We start from the raw sequence: 18,330 nt of genomic DNA on the forward strand, positions 1-18,330 counted from the left end.
CGTCTCCTCCTCATGCTCCGCCAGCACCGTCTCCACCTCAGGCTCCAGCATCGACTCCTCCTCAGGATCCTGCACCGACTCCTCCTCGTGCCCCTACACCTACTCCCCCGCAAGCTCCTCTTCTGGCACCTTCAAAGTCAAGGGCCCCCCAGCTCCACCGCCTGCCCACACAAGGGCAACGAAGAAGGCGAAAGTTGACGCCGCCAAGAACAAGGACCCGGGGTACGATTGCACGCAAGAGGAGCTTGACGCTTACGTTGCATCAGAAGTCAAGAGACAATTCAAGCCTCGAAGTCTAGAAAAGAAGATTCCTATAGACCCAGTGTCAGGAACTTCTTCAGGGGTATGTCTGCATCTGTCAAGGAGGCCATCAAGCTATCGGACTATGAGCGAACGCTGAAGAAAGCATCTTCTGGAAAGTCCAAACCAGTCCCTCAGCTTGGAGAGCAACCAAACCAGGAGATCGAGCCGTTGGTGATCGGTAAAGAAATGACGATAGAACAATTTATTACTGACACCGGTCTAACTACGGATCAATTGCTAGGAGTCGCACCAATCGAAAAGGCGGAAGTGAAATACATGTACGAACTCGGTAAACCGCTTGTCAAGCCTGAGCTGCTGCAGTCCCTACCCACACAAATGTACAAGTTCCATCAGCTGTACATGGAGATGAGCGCCACCGGTAGAGAGATGATCGGAGCGAGGATCAGGGACACGGACTTCTTGCAAGGAGATGACATTCTCTGGATCAATTTAAGGGGAATCTACGAACTATACCAGCTGGACGCCCTCGACGTCTCTATTATGAGTTGCTGGATTTTGTAAGTATATCGTTCAGTTAGATTTCTTACTATACGTCTCCTTTAATTAATTAGGTCCTTGTATATAAGTAGACTATAGAAAATAATATACTCCCTTTTATCGTTGTAGAATGGAGATTCAAAGGGCCCGACGGCGGAGGGTTTTCGATACTGGATTCATCGACCCTCGGAAAGTAAACGTCGCAATGCTCGACCAATATCCACAAGAAACAGAGGACAATCTCGTCCATCTCCTGAAGGCGCAGCATTACAAGACGTTCATACTGTTTCCATACAACACAGAGTTAGTTTAATTTTACTGTCTTCCTACATACCAAATTTCATTCCCGTACGAACTTGCTAAGTGTTTCATATGTAATGCATCCCACGCACATTGCAGATTCCACTGGGTGCTTTTACTCTTCGACCTGGAGGCCTGCACCGTCAACGTATATGACTCAATGGATAAAAAAGAGTCTACGTTTGACAAGGTTTTCGAACTTATAGACAGGTACCGTCATAAGTTCCTTTGTTAATTAAGAAAATCTTGTTATGTTAATTGTTACTACGAATCATAGCTTTAAACTCCATGTAGGGCTTGGTATCGGTTCCGTCATTTGGTCCGCGGCAAATGGAGAGAAAGACTTAGGCGGAAGTTCAAATTTCCTGTGAGTACACATGCTCTACATTTATATTTCTCCGATTCAAATACATACAAGTGTATATTAATTAGATCTCTCGTTGTTTGTCATTTATTTGTAGTGCGCAAAGCAAAAGCAGGGAACTAACTTGTGCGGCTATTACGTGTGCGAGTATTGCCACTGCCTTGCAGACCAAATCATCACCACAAGAGAGCTCGATGTACGTACAAATAAATTCAAAATTTCATTACGTAGCGATTTCTTGTTTAATTACTAATCAATTTCATACATTCATATAGTTTATTCGCATGAGGGATAACCTGACCACACACAAGGAATTTATCGCGGCGGTTCAAGAACAACTCATGGGATTCATCAACGAAGAAATCCTTGATCCCAAGGGTGAATTCTACTACGACGGAAACACAATTCACCGGTCCTTAGCTTCTGAGCTAGCAGCGAGTACTACTACGTCGAAATCGTAGCTAGCTAGGACATATAATGGATTGTAATTAATACATGACTACATATGTTTCTATATGCATGTGTACACATTTTCTATAATGTAAATATATTTTGGTCATATATATATATCTATATACATATGCATTTGCATAACATATATATGTATAAATACATATATATTATGCATGTATATACATATAATATAATATAATATATATATATACATATATATATATATGTATGCATATATATGTATTGAAACATATATATGCATGGTTTAACCGGGAGTACCAATATCCATGCAAAAAAAAAAAAGGTCAGCTCGATCTTTACTCCCGGTTATTTCACCCGGGACTAAAGATAGCGATCTTTAGTCCCGGATTGATACTCCCGGTTTGGAAACCGGGACTAAAGGGGGGTTACGAACCGGGACTACAAAGGGTTTCTCCACCAGTGTGTGCACAGGCTCTAATGGTGATGATGGTGTTGCCAAAGAAGTCTGCATATTGGATTGGAAAATGTAAGAACAGAATACAGTCCAGTAATCCACATTTTGCTGCTTTAATTTGTTACTGTCAACAGGGAACTTGGATGGGCCTAGAGTTTTTCCCAGGATTAGTCATCGTCTCATCTTTCAACTTGCATACCAGTGGAAGCATGAGATCAACGGTTTCTTATGAAGAACTAGCTAACTTTAATAATGCAATAGAAATGTGGCAAGAGATCCAGATGGAACCGTTATCCATGGGTAACAGGGGATTATATAGGCAGTTAGTAGGCATCACTCTTGTCTCTTGTCTGCAGTTCTATATACCTTCACTTTGCATTGTATATTAGGGCATTAGGCTAAACTTTATGATGTTATGAATGGTATTTTTAAGAAAATTAATTGTTACATTGTTCAACACTTTCACTCAATAAGTTATGTGAAGGAATTTAGACATACATATTAATGGAGATCTCTTTTCAAATGAGTACATCTGAGTGTGATCTTTGTCTTTGGTTGTCTTCTTATGTGACTAGCAAACAATGGCTACTTTGATTCTTTCTTTCCTATGATTTGGCTTAAATGGCTATTTATTTTGCGTGTCCAGCAAACCATTTTACCTTTTTGTGTGACTTAGTGATTCACATTTGGCACAAATATCCTTGGAGAATTGGGTATTTGAGATATCACATTTTATAACCGTGCAACATTTGTGTGGCATAACTTATTATGGATGTAGCACTCCTTAATTGGCTTAGCATGTATGGTAATGCAAAAATTATTTTTGTACACCTGTGTTTCAGATTATTTCCGGATTAGAAATGAACTTTTTTTTTCTTCCTACAGTGGAGAGAACAGTTTCAAAGTCAGAGATTTCAGTTGAATGTCTTTCAGTTGATCTTTCACATCGCACACAGAAGAAAAGGTCTAGGGTTTGGATATTATGTCGAACCAGAAATTATTGATGGAAAAAATAAAAGTCGATCTGCAAATGTTGCAAACTGAATTTTCAACTGACCTGGCCAAGGAACAAATAATCTAAATAGGCATATTGGGATGTATTGTTCCAATATATTCCAAGTGAAGAGAGGGAAAGATTATTTATACATTGGAAGTATCATTCATTCTTCAGATGGTGACAACCTACATTTGATCGCCAAGCTCTTTATTAGTGCTGAAAATTGTATTTCAGAAAACAGATGATCCAAAACTGGAATAAATTGTTAAATTGCATCCACCCATCTTTTCGGATAGTTAGACAGCAAACTATTTGATTAGATTGTCTTGCATTAATGAGGACACTAAGAAACAATTTGCATCATAATGTTGAAAAGTAGGTGGTACAATGTTAATTCTACTGTAGACCTCTGGACTAATTATTAGAATTTCAGAATTTGGGGGTACATATGTGTCACTGCAAACTACATCAACGCTAAATTTGAGTTGCTTAAGTTCATAAAATAACATTTAAGCATATTAGTTATCCTCAAACATCTTATGATGTGCAAGATGGACTTACCTCTTGTTGGGTGAGTGGGATCTAATTGATAGATTGTTTACCTTCACATTGGTTAATGCAACTGTTAATACCAAAGGGTTTATTACGAGCCTGGGTCAGATTAGGATTGAGGTGTTTAAGGAGCAGGATGGTGTTTCTTTCACGAGTCAGTTAGCACAACTAAATCTGCTGCTTCTGCTCCCATCCTCCTAGCCTGTCATGTATAATTAAGGTCTTGGATCTTTACTTCACGATTCATGAATCTTTGGATCTTTCAATGTTTATTTTCACTGAAGTTTCTATAATATCCCACTGTCACTTTATTATGCAAATGCATATATGCTTTCAACCATGAGCCTCACTCCGGTGCTTTCTACTTATAGTAGAAAATAATCCGAGCCGTTGATCGTATATAATCGTAGGGTTGAGATCTAATTCTACTACCACCACTCTTAGTGGTAGTAGAAACATGGAGGGGTATATTTGTCCATAGATAATAATTCATGTAAGGGTATTATCGTAAATTATTATTCAGTAACTCTAAACCTTCGCCATTCTCAAGCGCCTGACCCCATCCATCGTCGACTTCGTCGCTTGTCCATCTCCCTCTCCGCCTCCATCATCTCCAGCGCGATCGACATCTCCTCCCCCTCCAGCGACCAAGGGTGGCCCTTCTCCTCTTCGCCAAGCCGCTGAAGGTCCTTGCCCACGGCGGACGACTAGTCCTGCCATGTAGCTTTGACCAAGACAGGAGATCGCCGGGCAATTGGACGGCGGACGAAATTCGACAGGTTCCGGCGAACGGCGGCGAGGTAGGAGGAATGGGCAACTGGGAATGAACGAGTGTAGTATGGGGATGTGGTGGACGGCTCGGATTGGCCAAGAAATGAGCTATGGCAGCCGGCGACGTGCGGTGGCGGAGCTCGAGTGAGGCGGTGGCATTTGGTCGCCGCCGGCGACCGTACGAGCGGCTAAGGGACTTGGGAATGAGGTGTTTGGATGCTACATGAATAGGGACTGTGCATGACTTCACAAGCTGCCGCGGAGCTAATGCAAATGCTTTTGCATAAACACGACAGTAGACCAGGGAGTTTGCAGCAAAGAGTGAATCAAGATGTTCTAAGCCCCCATTAGTAGACATTGTCCTATGACTGAAAAAAAATCAATTTAGTGGCAATTGAGGGCTTAGCTACCCCCATATGAGCACAAGAAAGGAATCATGTAGCGATGATTCAGAGCGCCAGAATATGACAGAATGCAGTTAGATGTTTCGATGGTATGAAATATAAAACAAATCCTGAATTACAGCTCTGACTGAAATGCAATTTACATATGGGCAAAACTCTGATAGTGAAAAATCTCATTTAAGCAGTTTATCAGATTTTTTCAGTCTCACTCTTTCAGGAGCAAAACAACTTGTTTACTGATCCAGGAGCAGGATGACATATTTCAGTTCAAATTGCCTGGATTCATCTCACCCCATCACAGTTGCACACAAAAAAAAATGCACAACACACTGACATGGTCAACACATTGACATTACTAGTAGTCCATCACTATTCACCTTTTCTTTTTTACTTAAACCATTACTGAACAATGAATATATTGGGACAGTCACAAGATCCAATAAACATCAGTATCTCAAAGCTCGTCAATTAGTCAATGAAGTATTCGACACACCATACAACTGAATATTACAAGCAGAATGAACTGGGCAGGCCTTCTTGTTGTCACGGAGCCACTTCGCGATGTTGCAATCCTCGTGGAAGTCATGCCCGCAGGAGAGCGTGCGGACAGTCGCCGGCCACCATCCTGAGCTAGCAGATCGGGCATGCCGCATGCATCGTTCAGCGTCCGATCCAGTGTCCTGACGCCGCCGCGAGCACGGATGTGCTGAAACCTCTGAGCATTGCGGTCTATCAGGTTCGCCGGCGACGCCTTCCACGGCAGCACGCAGCGAGCGACACTGTTGCATATTCTGCATCTCATGCCGTGCTCGCGGTCGAGGAGGTGCTCGCCAATGCAAGCCACAAGACTCGGGCACGCACGGAGGGGGACCGGGGATACGGCGCCGGAATGTATCGCAGCTGCCTCCCAAGTGGCCGTAGCCCACACAATCGGAGCAACACGGAATGGAGATCACTACCCGCCAGCGGAATGGATTGAATCCTCCAAAGTGGGCGCTGCCAAGAATCTCAGGTCTTGCGCAGGGGCTCCGGCGGAATCGGACGCGCGCGGAAGGCCACTCGCAGCGGACAGAAGGCCACGATGGCGAACCAGGATGCCGACGTGGAATACAGGAGAGGAGGAACGGATAGACAGGTGAGAGGTGGGAGGAGGGGACGCCTGAGGGTTTCGCCGCACCGCGCCACGGCGTGCCGGGAGGAGTAGCGATAAGCAACGTGCGTTGGGCGAGATGCGGTGCTTTTCGTCGGACCTGATGCGATCAAGCCAAGACCGACCGAGACAGATAAAATAGATCCTGCCAAAATTGCCCCTAATATATATTAGGAGATTACTAATCTACCCTTTAAAATGAATGGTCAAGATTAATTCTACTTGTAGTATAATACTCCAAGTAGAAAGCACCGGAGCATTGCTCTTCAACCATTTGTTAACCTAAAATTTTGATTACTATAACAATTCGCTGTTTTTATCTTCTAAGAGCGACAATGCATATATGCTTCCAACCATTTATTAACCTAAAATTCTTGAATCTTTGCATATATTTCAGTCCTCCAGAGATCTATTCAGTACAATGAACTAATGAAGTGAGGCAGCTTTCTAGCCAATCTTAACAAAAACAAACAGTAAATACACTTCGTTTTTTCATAAGAAGTTCTAGAAAAAGAAACGTGAAAACATTTTACATAGCATTTGTTGCTATTTTTATGTCACTACAAACTGTTCTCCGGTTTACAGATTTCTGGTTGAGAAAAATGTACATGTATATCCTAATATGATTTTCTGATGTTCTTAGTTCTGCATAGCTTCTAGTATATCATCTTCCCCCTGACAGTTCAGAGAATGTGCCAATACTCGTAAACTGTGGGCATAACATGTCTGGTGATTCAAATCCTTTGCTCTGCATCAAAGCCTGCATAGTAAAGCTAAAATGCCTTGATGAAATCTCTGGTATTGGTGTATCACCTTCAAGGTACTCCATGACTTGCTGCATGCTAGGTCTTGCATTAGTAAATGGGTGTGAGCATAGAAGACCTAGCTTTAGGACAAGACAAACCTCATCGATATTAAAATCAGCTTGGAGTCTACTGTCCATGGCCTCGATTAGTGAGCTATTATGCAGAAACTGAAGAACCCAATCGAACAAACTATGCTGGTTTCCCTGTGAGTCTTTCTTAATAGGTCTTTGCCCACAGGTGACCTCAAGAAGAAATATGCCAAATGCAAAGACATCTGTAGAAGTGGATGCTCTCCCTGTGCGTACCAATTCTGGAGCTAAGTACCCCATGGTTCCAACCATGTGAGTGGTTTGTGGATCAGTCCCATGGTCATATAACCTTGAAAGACCAAAGTCACCTAATTTTCCATTCATTTCACTATCTAGAAGAACATTACTTGGTTTAATATCTCGGTGTATGACAACCTTTTCCCACTTCTCATGGAGATAGAGCAAGCCAAATGCGACACCCTTGATGACATGAAACCTCTCAGCCCAATTCAATGATGGTTTTCCATCTTCAGGATACAAATACTTATTAAGGCTGCCATTTGACATATAGTCATATACTAGAAGGAGTTGACCTTTTCGCCGACAATAACCAAGTAGAGGCACTAGGTTGCGGTGTCTGAGCTTACCAATACTGACAACCTCAGCAATGAACTTTTTCATCCCTTGTGTAGACTCGTGGGACACCCTCTTAATAGCTACTGGAACTTTAGACTTCTGAAGAACGCCTTTATAAACTTTGCCAAACCCACCTACTCCTAGTAAGTTATTTTTATTAAACCCTTCCGTAGCATGGTACATGTCTTTGAAGGAGAATCGATGTGGCCCAAAATCAACCTCCCAATCTTCCTGTAGCTCCATATATCTCAATCTTCTACGAACAAGTAAAACAACAACGGTACCAGCAGCAAGGACAAATATTGCTGTGGCTATAGGCAGGGTGATATCTAAGGTCTTGGAACGAGGCTTTGGGCCAAGGCGTGGTAGCTTTGGGAGTCTGGAGATGTCTATAGCTGGAGCAGGACTATTCATAGCAAAACTCCAGCCAAGTACGCAATGTCTTGTGCTAATCGCACCTGTTGTGGCTGAGAAACCGATGTATGATTGATCTCTAAGAACATCTGAGAAGTTATAGGAAGATGAAAGCAGTGGTCTTACAGATTTGGGTGCTCCAAGATGAGCCAAGGTAACGTTGATTTGTGCAGACTCTCCATCATAGTCAGCCCATACCTGCATGGCCTTGCCACTGATCAGAGTCAAGTTGTTGAAGAAACCACTCTTATCATCATAGTATCCAGTGTGGTGAGCTTGCAAAGAGATGAGGCTGTTGATGTTGATTCCAACGTGGTTGTTGTCGATGTCTTTGAACTCATCATTTTGGGTAGTATCAAGCTCGACCGCGAACATGTGATTGCTTCTGTTGCCATCGTTCCTACTATTGAGGAGACCTATATACTGTGCCCATGTATTGGAAAGGTTCTTGCTTGGAGCAACAAAGAAGGCCATGCCATCTGCACTTATATCATCATGCACTGAGAGGATTGCAAACACAAAGCTGAGTGAGAATGATTGCACTGTGCTGTTGGAAAATTTACGGAAGTTTTGTGGAGTTGGATAAAATGCGTGTCCTAGATTAATTGTGTCATTGGTGAGCTCAAGGATGCCGTCTGGTGTGACCATGGCATTTCCATCAAGGGTGAGGTTAACACCAGAAAAGCCATGGTAGACGAACTCGCCATGGCTAGTTGTGAAAGCTTCAAGGATAAGAACAAGGGAGAGGATGGTGCATAGGAGGGAGGACATGGGCTTTGTCCAAGACATGTCTGAAGCTCATTGAGTAGACAAAGTTTAAGACATAGAAGCCATGGATACTTTGGGTCCTCTCTCTTCCCCTCTATGCCTCTCTGATTATATATCTGTCTGCATCCTAGGGGGTTGGGGCTTTTCCTCTTTCTTTTTTTTTTTTGGCAAAACATGACCTGACTTTTTTTTTTTGAAAGAAGAAACATGACCTGACATCAGTCTGTGCTGCAAATATCTTTCTACCCATACAGCATAATATGGATTTGATAAGCTTCTGGTTTACACTATCTAATTACTACGTTTTTTATGGTCACCACCTTAGTGCACAAATTTGTACTAAAAAGGGTGGTAACTCTTAAAAAACACTCTTAATTATTAGAATGTATTGCATCTCTTCTAAAAAAATCTACAATCAAATTTCTATTTAGAGAAATCAAATTTAATAAAACATTGACCTATTCAAACTATTACAGTGGTTTAAGGTACAATTATACACTAGTACAGAACACTACATCTGTAAGGGCTCAAAAATCACATCTATAATGGTTGGACTAACCATTACAGACCAACAGTTACAGACGTGAAGACTCATATGTAAGGGCTAGAGAGCCGTTATAGATGAAAGTTATCTGTAACGGCTCAAAACGTGGAGCCGTTACATATGTGAAAATTCAGCTTAAAAAAAATATAAACTAAACTCGTAAGCTGTTACATATGTGGAGATTTATAATAGAAAGAACAAAAAACATCCAATCTGGTTTCATCTCTGCTAGCCTCCTGCTACTCCGGCCATCCCTGCTCTACCGATGGCCACTGCACGGCAGCACATCGACGTCGCGTTGCAGGAATGTAATGATGATGTGGACTGTGGTGGCACGGAAGAGCGGGAGGGGGAAGGGTTGTGCGGCCGGGGCAATGAGGAAGCCATTACAGATAAAGGAGCTTACATCTGTAACGGCTCTTGATTAGGAGCCATTATAGATAAGGCGGCTTCAGTAACAGCTCAAGAATGTTCTGGTCATCTATAACAGTTGCCAATGTCACCCGTTACAGATGACATAATCTATAACGGTTTTATTGGACCCGTTACAGATGTAAGAATCTGTGCTAGTGTAGAAGATGTTGACATCACATAACAAATTATTCCATAGAAATTAATTGCGAGAATGGAATACCACAAAAGGACCATCAGATTCCATGCGACTTACAAGGTGCTGCCTAACTTTGAAACTTCACCTGGCACCTTCAATTCCATGTGACAGGTTTTGTCTTTGTGGAAATTGATTTCTTGATTTGGACAGCTCAGTTGTGTTCTTCCATGGAAAAGGGGCCTGGTTTAGTTCCCAACTTTTTCTTCAAACTTCCAACTTTTCTATCACATCAAAACTTTTCTACATACACAAACTTTCAACTTTTCCGTCACATCGTTCCAATTTCAATCAAACTTCCAATTTTGGCGTGAACTAAACACACCCAAGGTGAACATATTTCTTACGGCGTTGAAATGTCATCGGTGATCAAAAGTATTCGATACGTCAATATTGCAGAATAAGTATATGGACGACAACGAAAAGGGAAAAAATACACGGGAGTTCCTTTCAGTTAGTAGGACAGGATTTCTTCGATGTTGACCTCAGATATATTGCCTTAACGTGAGGTAACTTCAATGACTTAGCTTCAAGTTGATATTTTGTAGGAACTCTGTTCCATGTAGGGACCAAACTTTTAAGGACTGGACAGCAAATATCTGGAGAAGTAGAAAGTAAAATGTAAGGACCCTTTGAATCAAAGGATTTATATAGGAATTTCATAGGATTCAAATCCTATAGGAAATTTTCCTATTTGGCCCTTTGATTCAAAGGATTGAAGCTTTCCAGATCCTATGAAATTCCTATGGAATCACACATTGCATGTGGATTTTGGAGGAAATTTAGCAAGAGCTCCAACCTCTTGGAAAATTTCCTTTGAGTCTATCTCTCTCATCCGATTCCTGCGTTTTTTCCTGCGCTCCAATCAAACGACCATTCCTATATTTTTCCTGTGTTTTGCAATTCTCTGTGTTTTTTCTATTCCTCTATTTTTTCTACCCTACGATTCAAAGGGGCCTAATTGTACATATCCTCTTTAGATTGCAATTAATGATTTACCCTCCGGACCCACATGTCAGTAACCCCCCCCCCTATATATGTCATTTGCATAGGAGGGTAAATCCTCAGATTATTGATATAAACGAAGGGTATATGATCTAAACGGAGGGAATAATATGAATTTGGCGTACTGAACTAATTTGGCATATACTGAATCACTAGCTATATTGTTCAAAGTAATATGAGTTGAACCAATGATCTTAGCCAAGAAACCAACTGAATTTCATGGACACTTTTCTAACATGAAATTTAAGTAAATATGGGCCAAACATGATATTTTATATATGTGAGGAGGTTCTGTAAAATATTACAATCATATATAGTACCTACGATTATGTACGGTCACAAGTTATAATTAATTAATACCTACTTTAGGCTTTTATATATGTGTGTGTATAAATAAATGTACAGATTCCAAAATGTTTTGTTTTCGTCGGTCCGGCCAGTGGAATGCCAGATTGTATTAAGAGTGAGGGAAAAAAATGTAGAGGATGTACGAAGTTTAAACAACAAATACGGTTGTTGTGATTGACTTACATAAGAACAAGGGGTAAAGCCTGCACTACTGCACCCAATCTAGCTACACAAAGAAAGGAGCCCTGCTGCAGTATCCTCCCAGGCCAGTTGCACCATTCCCATTCCTCCCAGATCGCTTGAGCCACTTGCGACGCAAACCTGCAGACGTGCTGCTGGAATGCCTGAGCATTTCACTCTTTCCACACCAGCCACGAAATCAGAATAAGAACAGCATCAAAGCTAGCCAGCGCAACTGGACTTTGTTGGAAGAAGGCGACGAGAATCAAACCACCAGAATAATAGGTCACCAGAGGAGGAGCATGCGAAATCTTCAGCTTATGGTGGACATTACCCCATACCTGCCTGGTGTAGGTAGCTAATTCCAAAATGGTGTGTTCTAAATGCATCATTATATGAACCTACCAGCCTTGGCGACGTTATTGTCATTCCTATGTGCACACCCTTTGGTAGTCTAGTGGTGTAAGTTACGACTGCACATGCTACTAGTTTTGCGTGCTTGAACTTCCACAGCCAGTCCAAGTACGTCCAGAGCACGTGATACAAGTGTACAAGTGTGAGGTGAGCACGGGCACTCTCGATACTTGACACGTTTGCCCCATGACAGTTCTATCACGTGATTGGACTAGTGCATATACAATCTACCTATAGTGGTGATGTCCAAACAATAATGGAAATGTTTACCTATACCCTATAATTAATAGTGCATAAATGTTTATATTCAATAGAAAAACTATATATGTATTATGCAGAGACATTTTGCTAAAGATGATTTACAATCACCTCTCTTTCACATCTCAGCTCCATGCACGGATGGCTTGAGCTTCAGTTAAGCAACCACAAGAGCTTATATTGGCTACTATGAGTTAAATTCATACAGAGGCTGTTTGGAGCAACTCTTCTATTATGTATAAAAATAGTTAAATTCATTATAAACAAACTGTTTACATGTTTTTACACAAATATTGTAAAAACTTACAATCACATACAATTCTCACCTAGCAAAAAGATCCTTCTGTATACAAGGAAAGCAGTTTTTACAAAAGGAGTAAGAAAAGAACAGTGCATTCATATCTGATGACCATAATTCATGTCATCTTCCGTTTGAAATGGCAGATGCAGTGCCATTGCTTACCATCGATGAACTTGTCATGATGTACTCGTCAAACCCTTCATTTTGCATTATTGTCATCATATGATAGCTCAAATCTGTTGGTGACATCTCTGGTAATGGAATGCTACCATCAAGGTAATGAATGACCTGCCGCATAGAAGGCCTTGCATTAGCAAAAGGGTGAGAGCATAAAAGTCCAAGATTTATAGCTAAAACTGCCTCTCTAACATTATAATTTCCTTCAAGCCTGCTATCCACTGTACTGACTAGTGATCCTTTGTTCCATTGCTCAAGCACCCAGTCAACTAACATCGTTTGGCTATCAAGTGAACTTTGATTGATGGGTCTCTGCCCACAGGCAACCTCGAGAACAAACATGCCAAAAGCAAATACATCAGTAAGAGGGGTCGCCTTGCTAGTGTGTCCTAGTTCTGGAGCTAGGTATCCTATTGTTCCAACCACATGCGTGGTTTGTGGGTCATCATCATGATCATACAATCTTGCAAGGCCAAAGTCACCAAGTCGTCCGTTCATATCGCCATCAAGAAGAACATTACTAGCTTTTATGTCCCGATGGATAACAGCTTTTTCCCACTCTTCGTGGAGATAGACCAAGCAAGATGCAATGCCTTTGATGATATGCCACCTTTGGGCCCAAGTTAGAATGGTTTTTCCCTCTATACTATGTATGTATTTGTCAACACTTCCATTTGGCATGTAGTCATACACTAAGAACAGCTCACCTCTTCTTCTACAATAGCCAAGTAATTGCACGAGATTATGGTGTTGGAGACGACCAATACTAACAATCTCGGCAACAAATTCCTTCATTCCTTGCCTTGATTCATGACACACCCTCTTTACTGCAATCTCCAATTTTGACACTGGAAGGGTACCCTTATATACTCTCCCAAATCCTCCTACACCCAGCAGATTCTCATTCTTGAATCCTTCAGTTGCATGATACAGATCCTTATAAGAGAACCGGTGCGGTCCAAACTCAACCTCCCAATCTTCGCGCAGTTCTGTATACCTCATATGCCTTCGTATGAGTACAAGACCAATAATGCCCACAGTAAGGACAAAACTTGCCGTTGCTACTGGTAGAACAATCTCCAATACCTTCGATCGTGGCTTTGGGCCCATGCGTGGCAGCTTTGGTAGCTTACCTAAGTTAATGGCTGAAGCAGGACTATTTATCGCAAAGCTCCAGCCGAGTACACAATGCCGCACGTTGATTGTGCCAGTTGCAGAGGAGAAACCAACATACGCAACATCTGTAATCACAGATGTGAGGTTGTAGCTGGCTGTGAACAATGGCTTCATGGGTCTCGCAACCTTGATGGGAGCCATGGCCACAGTGATCTGCGTGTTGTTGCTATCGTAGTCCACCCACACCTGCATGGCCTCACGGCTAATCAGGCTCAAGTTATGGAAGTTACCATCCTTGTCATCGTAGTAGCCGGCGTAGTAGGACTGCTCTGATCGGAGACCGTTCATGTTGACGCCGGCATGGTTTGCATTGATGTCGCCAAACTCCTTGTTTTGGATGGTGTCGAGCTCGACAGCGAAGAAATGGTTGCTGCTATTGCCGTTGCTCTGGATGTTGGCGAGGCCCAGGAATTGGCCAGGCAACGCAGCTGAGAAGTTCATGCTTGGCACAATGACGAAGGCCATGCCATGAGCACTTAGATCAGTGTAGACAGATAGGATGGCGAATACGAAGGATGCCGAGAAGGAGAGCACTGATCCATTGGGTGATCGGACAAAGCGCAACGGGACCGGGTAGAATGCATGGCCCTTCTGCTGGACTGTGCCATTGGTGAGCTCTAGGAGGCCACCTGATGTGATAGTTGCACCATCCATGGTCAGGTTAGCACCAGAGAAGCCAGAGTAGGCGAATTGGTTGTCATCGTTGGCAGAGAAGGCTGGTAGGATAAGGCTAATAAGGTATAGGAGCTGCAGGAGCACTAACGTACTGGAGGACATGGTGTTGGTTGCTGATAGCAAATCCGAGATGCAAGAGCACCCAGCACGAGCTGAAGATTGCAGAACTGTCTTATGGCCCCAGCCTAGAAATATCCTACCCAGCAATTCAATCTGCAGCGGCTTGCTTCTTTATCACAGCTCTTTCACCTGTCAATTTTTCCCAACAAAAGTCATGATAGGCCACCTTATTTTCCTCTTTTTTTTTCTGCACGCTCTGTAAGTGATTATGACTTTGACTTTGGACTTAAGAATAAAAGAAAAGTATAAACACAAGACAAAAAAAAAATAGCAGCTTAATTTAGTGGTTGAATAAGCTTTCTTTGTTGCGGTGGATGAGAATTCTCGTCGACTGTCGTTGAAGAGTTTTAGTGGTGGCCGGTATAGGTCGAGATTGCCCTTTGTAGTTAATGGTGTTATTATTTCCAACTATGCGCCATGCAGTGAAAAAAAAAAACCTATTAGCAGCGAAGTTGTAAAATTCTCATTAAATCGGAACTGGGCCTTTCATTCCAATAGTAATGCTCTTCTGAGTTTTTTGGGCTTAGTTATTCCCTCATATTCGATGAGCATATTTTTCTAATTGCTAAACGATATGTTTTTTAAAAACTTTTTATACACAACTTTTTAAAAAAACAAATAAATCTATTTTAAAAACTTATCATAGTTAATACTTAATTAATCATATCATAATGGCATTTCATATTTTGTGTGCTGTTGTTTAGTTCCTACCAAAAATCTCGAACAAATAAAGCCTAAGCCAATTAAACATAACACTCTCAGATCTCTAAATATACCACTTCAAGGTATTTAATATGGGTAGAATAAATAATATACACCCTAATTAATATGGGTATCATGTCCAAAATGATAAGAAATGAAGAACTTGAGGGAATAGTATGTCAGATCAATGGTAGTAAATGAAAATCTCAGAGTTGTTCATTTTTAAAATAAATCTATTTGATGTGGAACATGTTGGTTCACACCTTAAGATCTCAAGCGCATGCCCCTTTAAGCAGAAAACAAAAGAACAAGCCAGAACAAAAATACTATACAAGCGCAAAATATTTGGGGCAATTTTCTCCTCTATTCTCTACTCCAATTTATACCGAATTCTAAAAGTAAATGTTTTAAAAGCGTGTTCATTATTAATATATTGCCAAGGAATGTCTATAGCTAGTTGTTAACCTGCACATTTGCATTGTTTAGAAATGTCTATACTCATTTAAAAAGGAATAGTAATGGTGAATAAAAGACATATGGGGCCAAAGAACCCAGATATCAACTACCCTCACCACTAAGGATGAAAACGGAGTGGATGCGGACGGATAATGCTCATACCATGTTTGTTTTCATTTTCATTTTCTTTTTTTTTTTGCCAGATGGAAAACAAATATGAATAGCTCAGATACCGAAACAAATACGAATTATCTCGAATACGAATTAGGATCAAATATGATCGGACATGAGTACGGAAATATTTTTTTCTCGGAACACGAAAACCACCTCAACTTCTAATAGAAACAAACATCATCATATATAATTAGCTCAATTTATATAAAATATAGTATAATTTAACAAAATATTTAAAAGTTTAAATAATATTAATAGTGTGGACTAGTGTTAAGAGGTGCGCTACTATTAAAATCTAAAAAGCTATATTGAAGGTCATAGAGCTGTAAAGAAATGGGGTCTCATGGCTTCAGCGGATATCCGAAACTATTCGCCGGATATTCGTATTATTATCTGCATCCGTCGAAAACCCCGATACCATATTTGTATTTGTATCCGGGAGAAAATATATGTACCCGTATTCGTATCTGAACTATTTGAGGAATTATTTGCTCCGAAAGATATCCATATTCGTTTTTCCTCCAGAGCGGATAGAAAGAATCCGCTCAGTTTTCATCCCTGCCCATCATCTCTATTTCTTTTGTGTGAAGAAAAAATATATTGTGATATCATAGGGTCCACATATTAGTTACAAATATATTTAAAAAATAAAATAAAATTTTCCCATCAAAAAAATGTATTTAAAATTTAAGTGATGATGTATTAAAAAACAATGATAATAGTAGGTTAATAATCAATTAAAACCTCGTTGCAATGCACAGGCAATATGCTAGTTAACAATACAATTACACAACTATATATTTATTTAGATTGCCTCTTAAACCGTGCTCGAAGATCATTTCAAATGGAAAAAAAAGTTCAAAACTGAACAAACAACACTCTAGAACATTCTTTTTAGTTTCGTTTGAAATGGATATGGTTTTCCTTAGCTTTTATTATGCAAAGTTTACTGATGTTGATGTCACTTAATTAGGTCCATATGAATTTTACTTTATTATGCAAATTAGATTTAGACTCTTTTGCCCTTGAACTGATTGGGGAAAATTGGTCGATAATGGATTGATTTAAGGCACACATGCTAATGAAATGAACCCCAATCTTAAGGGCCCCTTTGATTTGTAGGGAAAATGTAGGAATTTTGGAGGATTTTAATCCTATGAAAAAAAAATCCTATGGAGGTATTTGAAACAAATGATTGAATCCTATTCAATCTTTTAAAATTCCTATGGAATGGGTAATCCTATGCACATTTTGGAGGAAAGTTAGCAAGAAGTCTAACCTCTTGAAACATTTTCTCTGAGTCTATCTTTCTCATCTAATTCCTGCGTTTTTCTTGTGGTCCAATCAAACGGTCGTTCCTGTATTTTTCCTGTGTTTTGCAATCCTCTGTTTTACAATTGTATTCCTGTCAGAGTCCTATGTTTTTTCTATTCCTCTGTTTTTTTATTCCTACGATTTAAAGGAGCCCTAACAGGCGTCATAGGAGACAATCGCAGAATATGACAGAGGGTAACAGGTACAGGTGCTGCAGGACAACAAACGGTGATAGCTCTGAGTCCAAATACAGTCAAGCTAGCTTACACCTTACGGCGAGGTGCAATTCTACTGCCTTATTACAGCGAGGGGCTAGCTATTGGCTCGATCTTATGTTGCCAGTTGCCATCTTGAAAAAGATAAGATTCTAATGGCTAGCTACATTCGAGTCACAAGGGCATGAACAGTGGTGAACACGACTGCTATCGAGTAAAGCAGGACTAAATTTCAAGCTTTATATTTAAATAGAGTACATCAGTATACGAATTTACTATGTGGGTATAATTTAGCGTATAAATTTATAAATTAATTGTTTTGATGCACAAATTTATCTAGGGCTTGCAAACTAAAATCAAAAAGCATGTTATAACTAATTTAACTAAGTTGTGCGGTTTGTGTTTTTGGCTCCATTTTTCATAGGAGATTAGCTCGTTATAGTTTTTTTTTTCCATGACTGCCGCCTTGGCGCATGGTAATACTATGTACTTTCGAATTTTTTTCTCCTATCAACTAAAATACCAAAGCTCCTGGTTCTTTAGAAAAAAAAAACATATACTCAATCATAGAGTAAGTCATGTTGAGCGTACATAGAAAAAGTATATAAAACATAAAGGAATATGCAATAGATACAAAGTATGGTAGAACAAAATAAATAAATAAATAAACATTATTTACACATAAGATATGTCTCATGTGCTAGTTTATACGTGTGACATCCTAATTAAACTCTAACTCAACATGATTAGTCACAATGTATCATTTCAGACTTGGTTCACTCG

General features: G+C 40.5%; 1 protein-coding gene across 1 annotated transcript; it reads right to left on the reverse strand.

The window, feature by feature from the left end:
- Nucleotides 1-6,570: 6,570 nt before the first annotated feature.
- On the reverse strand, nt 6,571-14,801 carry LOC9270958 (L-type lectin-domain containing receptor kinase SIT2-like). Its single transcript, XM_015790076.3, has 2 exons — nt 12,726-14,801; nt 6,571-8,564 (listed from the first exon to the last, which is right to left on the reverse strand). The coding sequence occupies exons 1-2, from the start codon at nt 14,666-14,668 to the stop codon at nt 6,893-6,895; spliced, it is 3,615 nt and encodes a 1,204-aa protein (XP_015645562.2). The 5' UTR covers nt 14,669-14,801; the 3' UTR covers nt 6,571-6,892.
- Nucleotides 14,802-18,330: the final 3,529 nt, after the last annotated feature.

The sequence above is a fragment of the Oryza sativa genome, chromosome 7, assembly GCF_034140825.1.
Source record: "Oryza sativa Japonica Group chromosome 7, ASM3414082v1".
In the NCBI taxonomy this organism is placed as follows: Eukaryota; Viridiplantae; Streptophyta; class Magnoliopsida; order Poales; family Poaceae; genus Oryza; species Oryza sativa.

What these genes read in the sequence shown, in the direction of transcription:
- LOC9270958 (XM_015790076.3), bottom strand. Translation starts at nt 14,668, where the DNA reads ATGTCCTCCAGTACGTTAGTGCTCCTGCAGCTCCTATACCTTATTAGC. An exon ending in CAAAATGAAGGGTTTGACGA is followed by an intron (nt 8,565 to 12,725) that starts GTACATCATGAC and finishes TGTTGCTCCAAG; the next exon opens with CAAGAACCTTTCCAATACAT.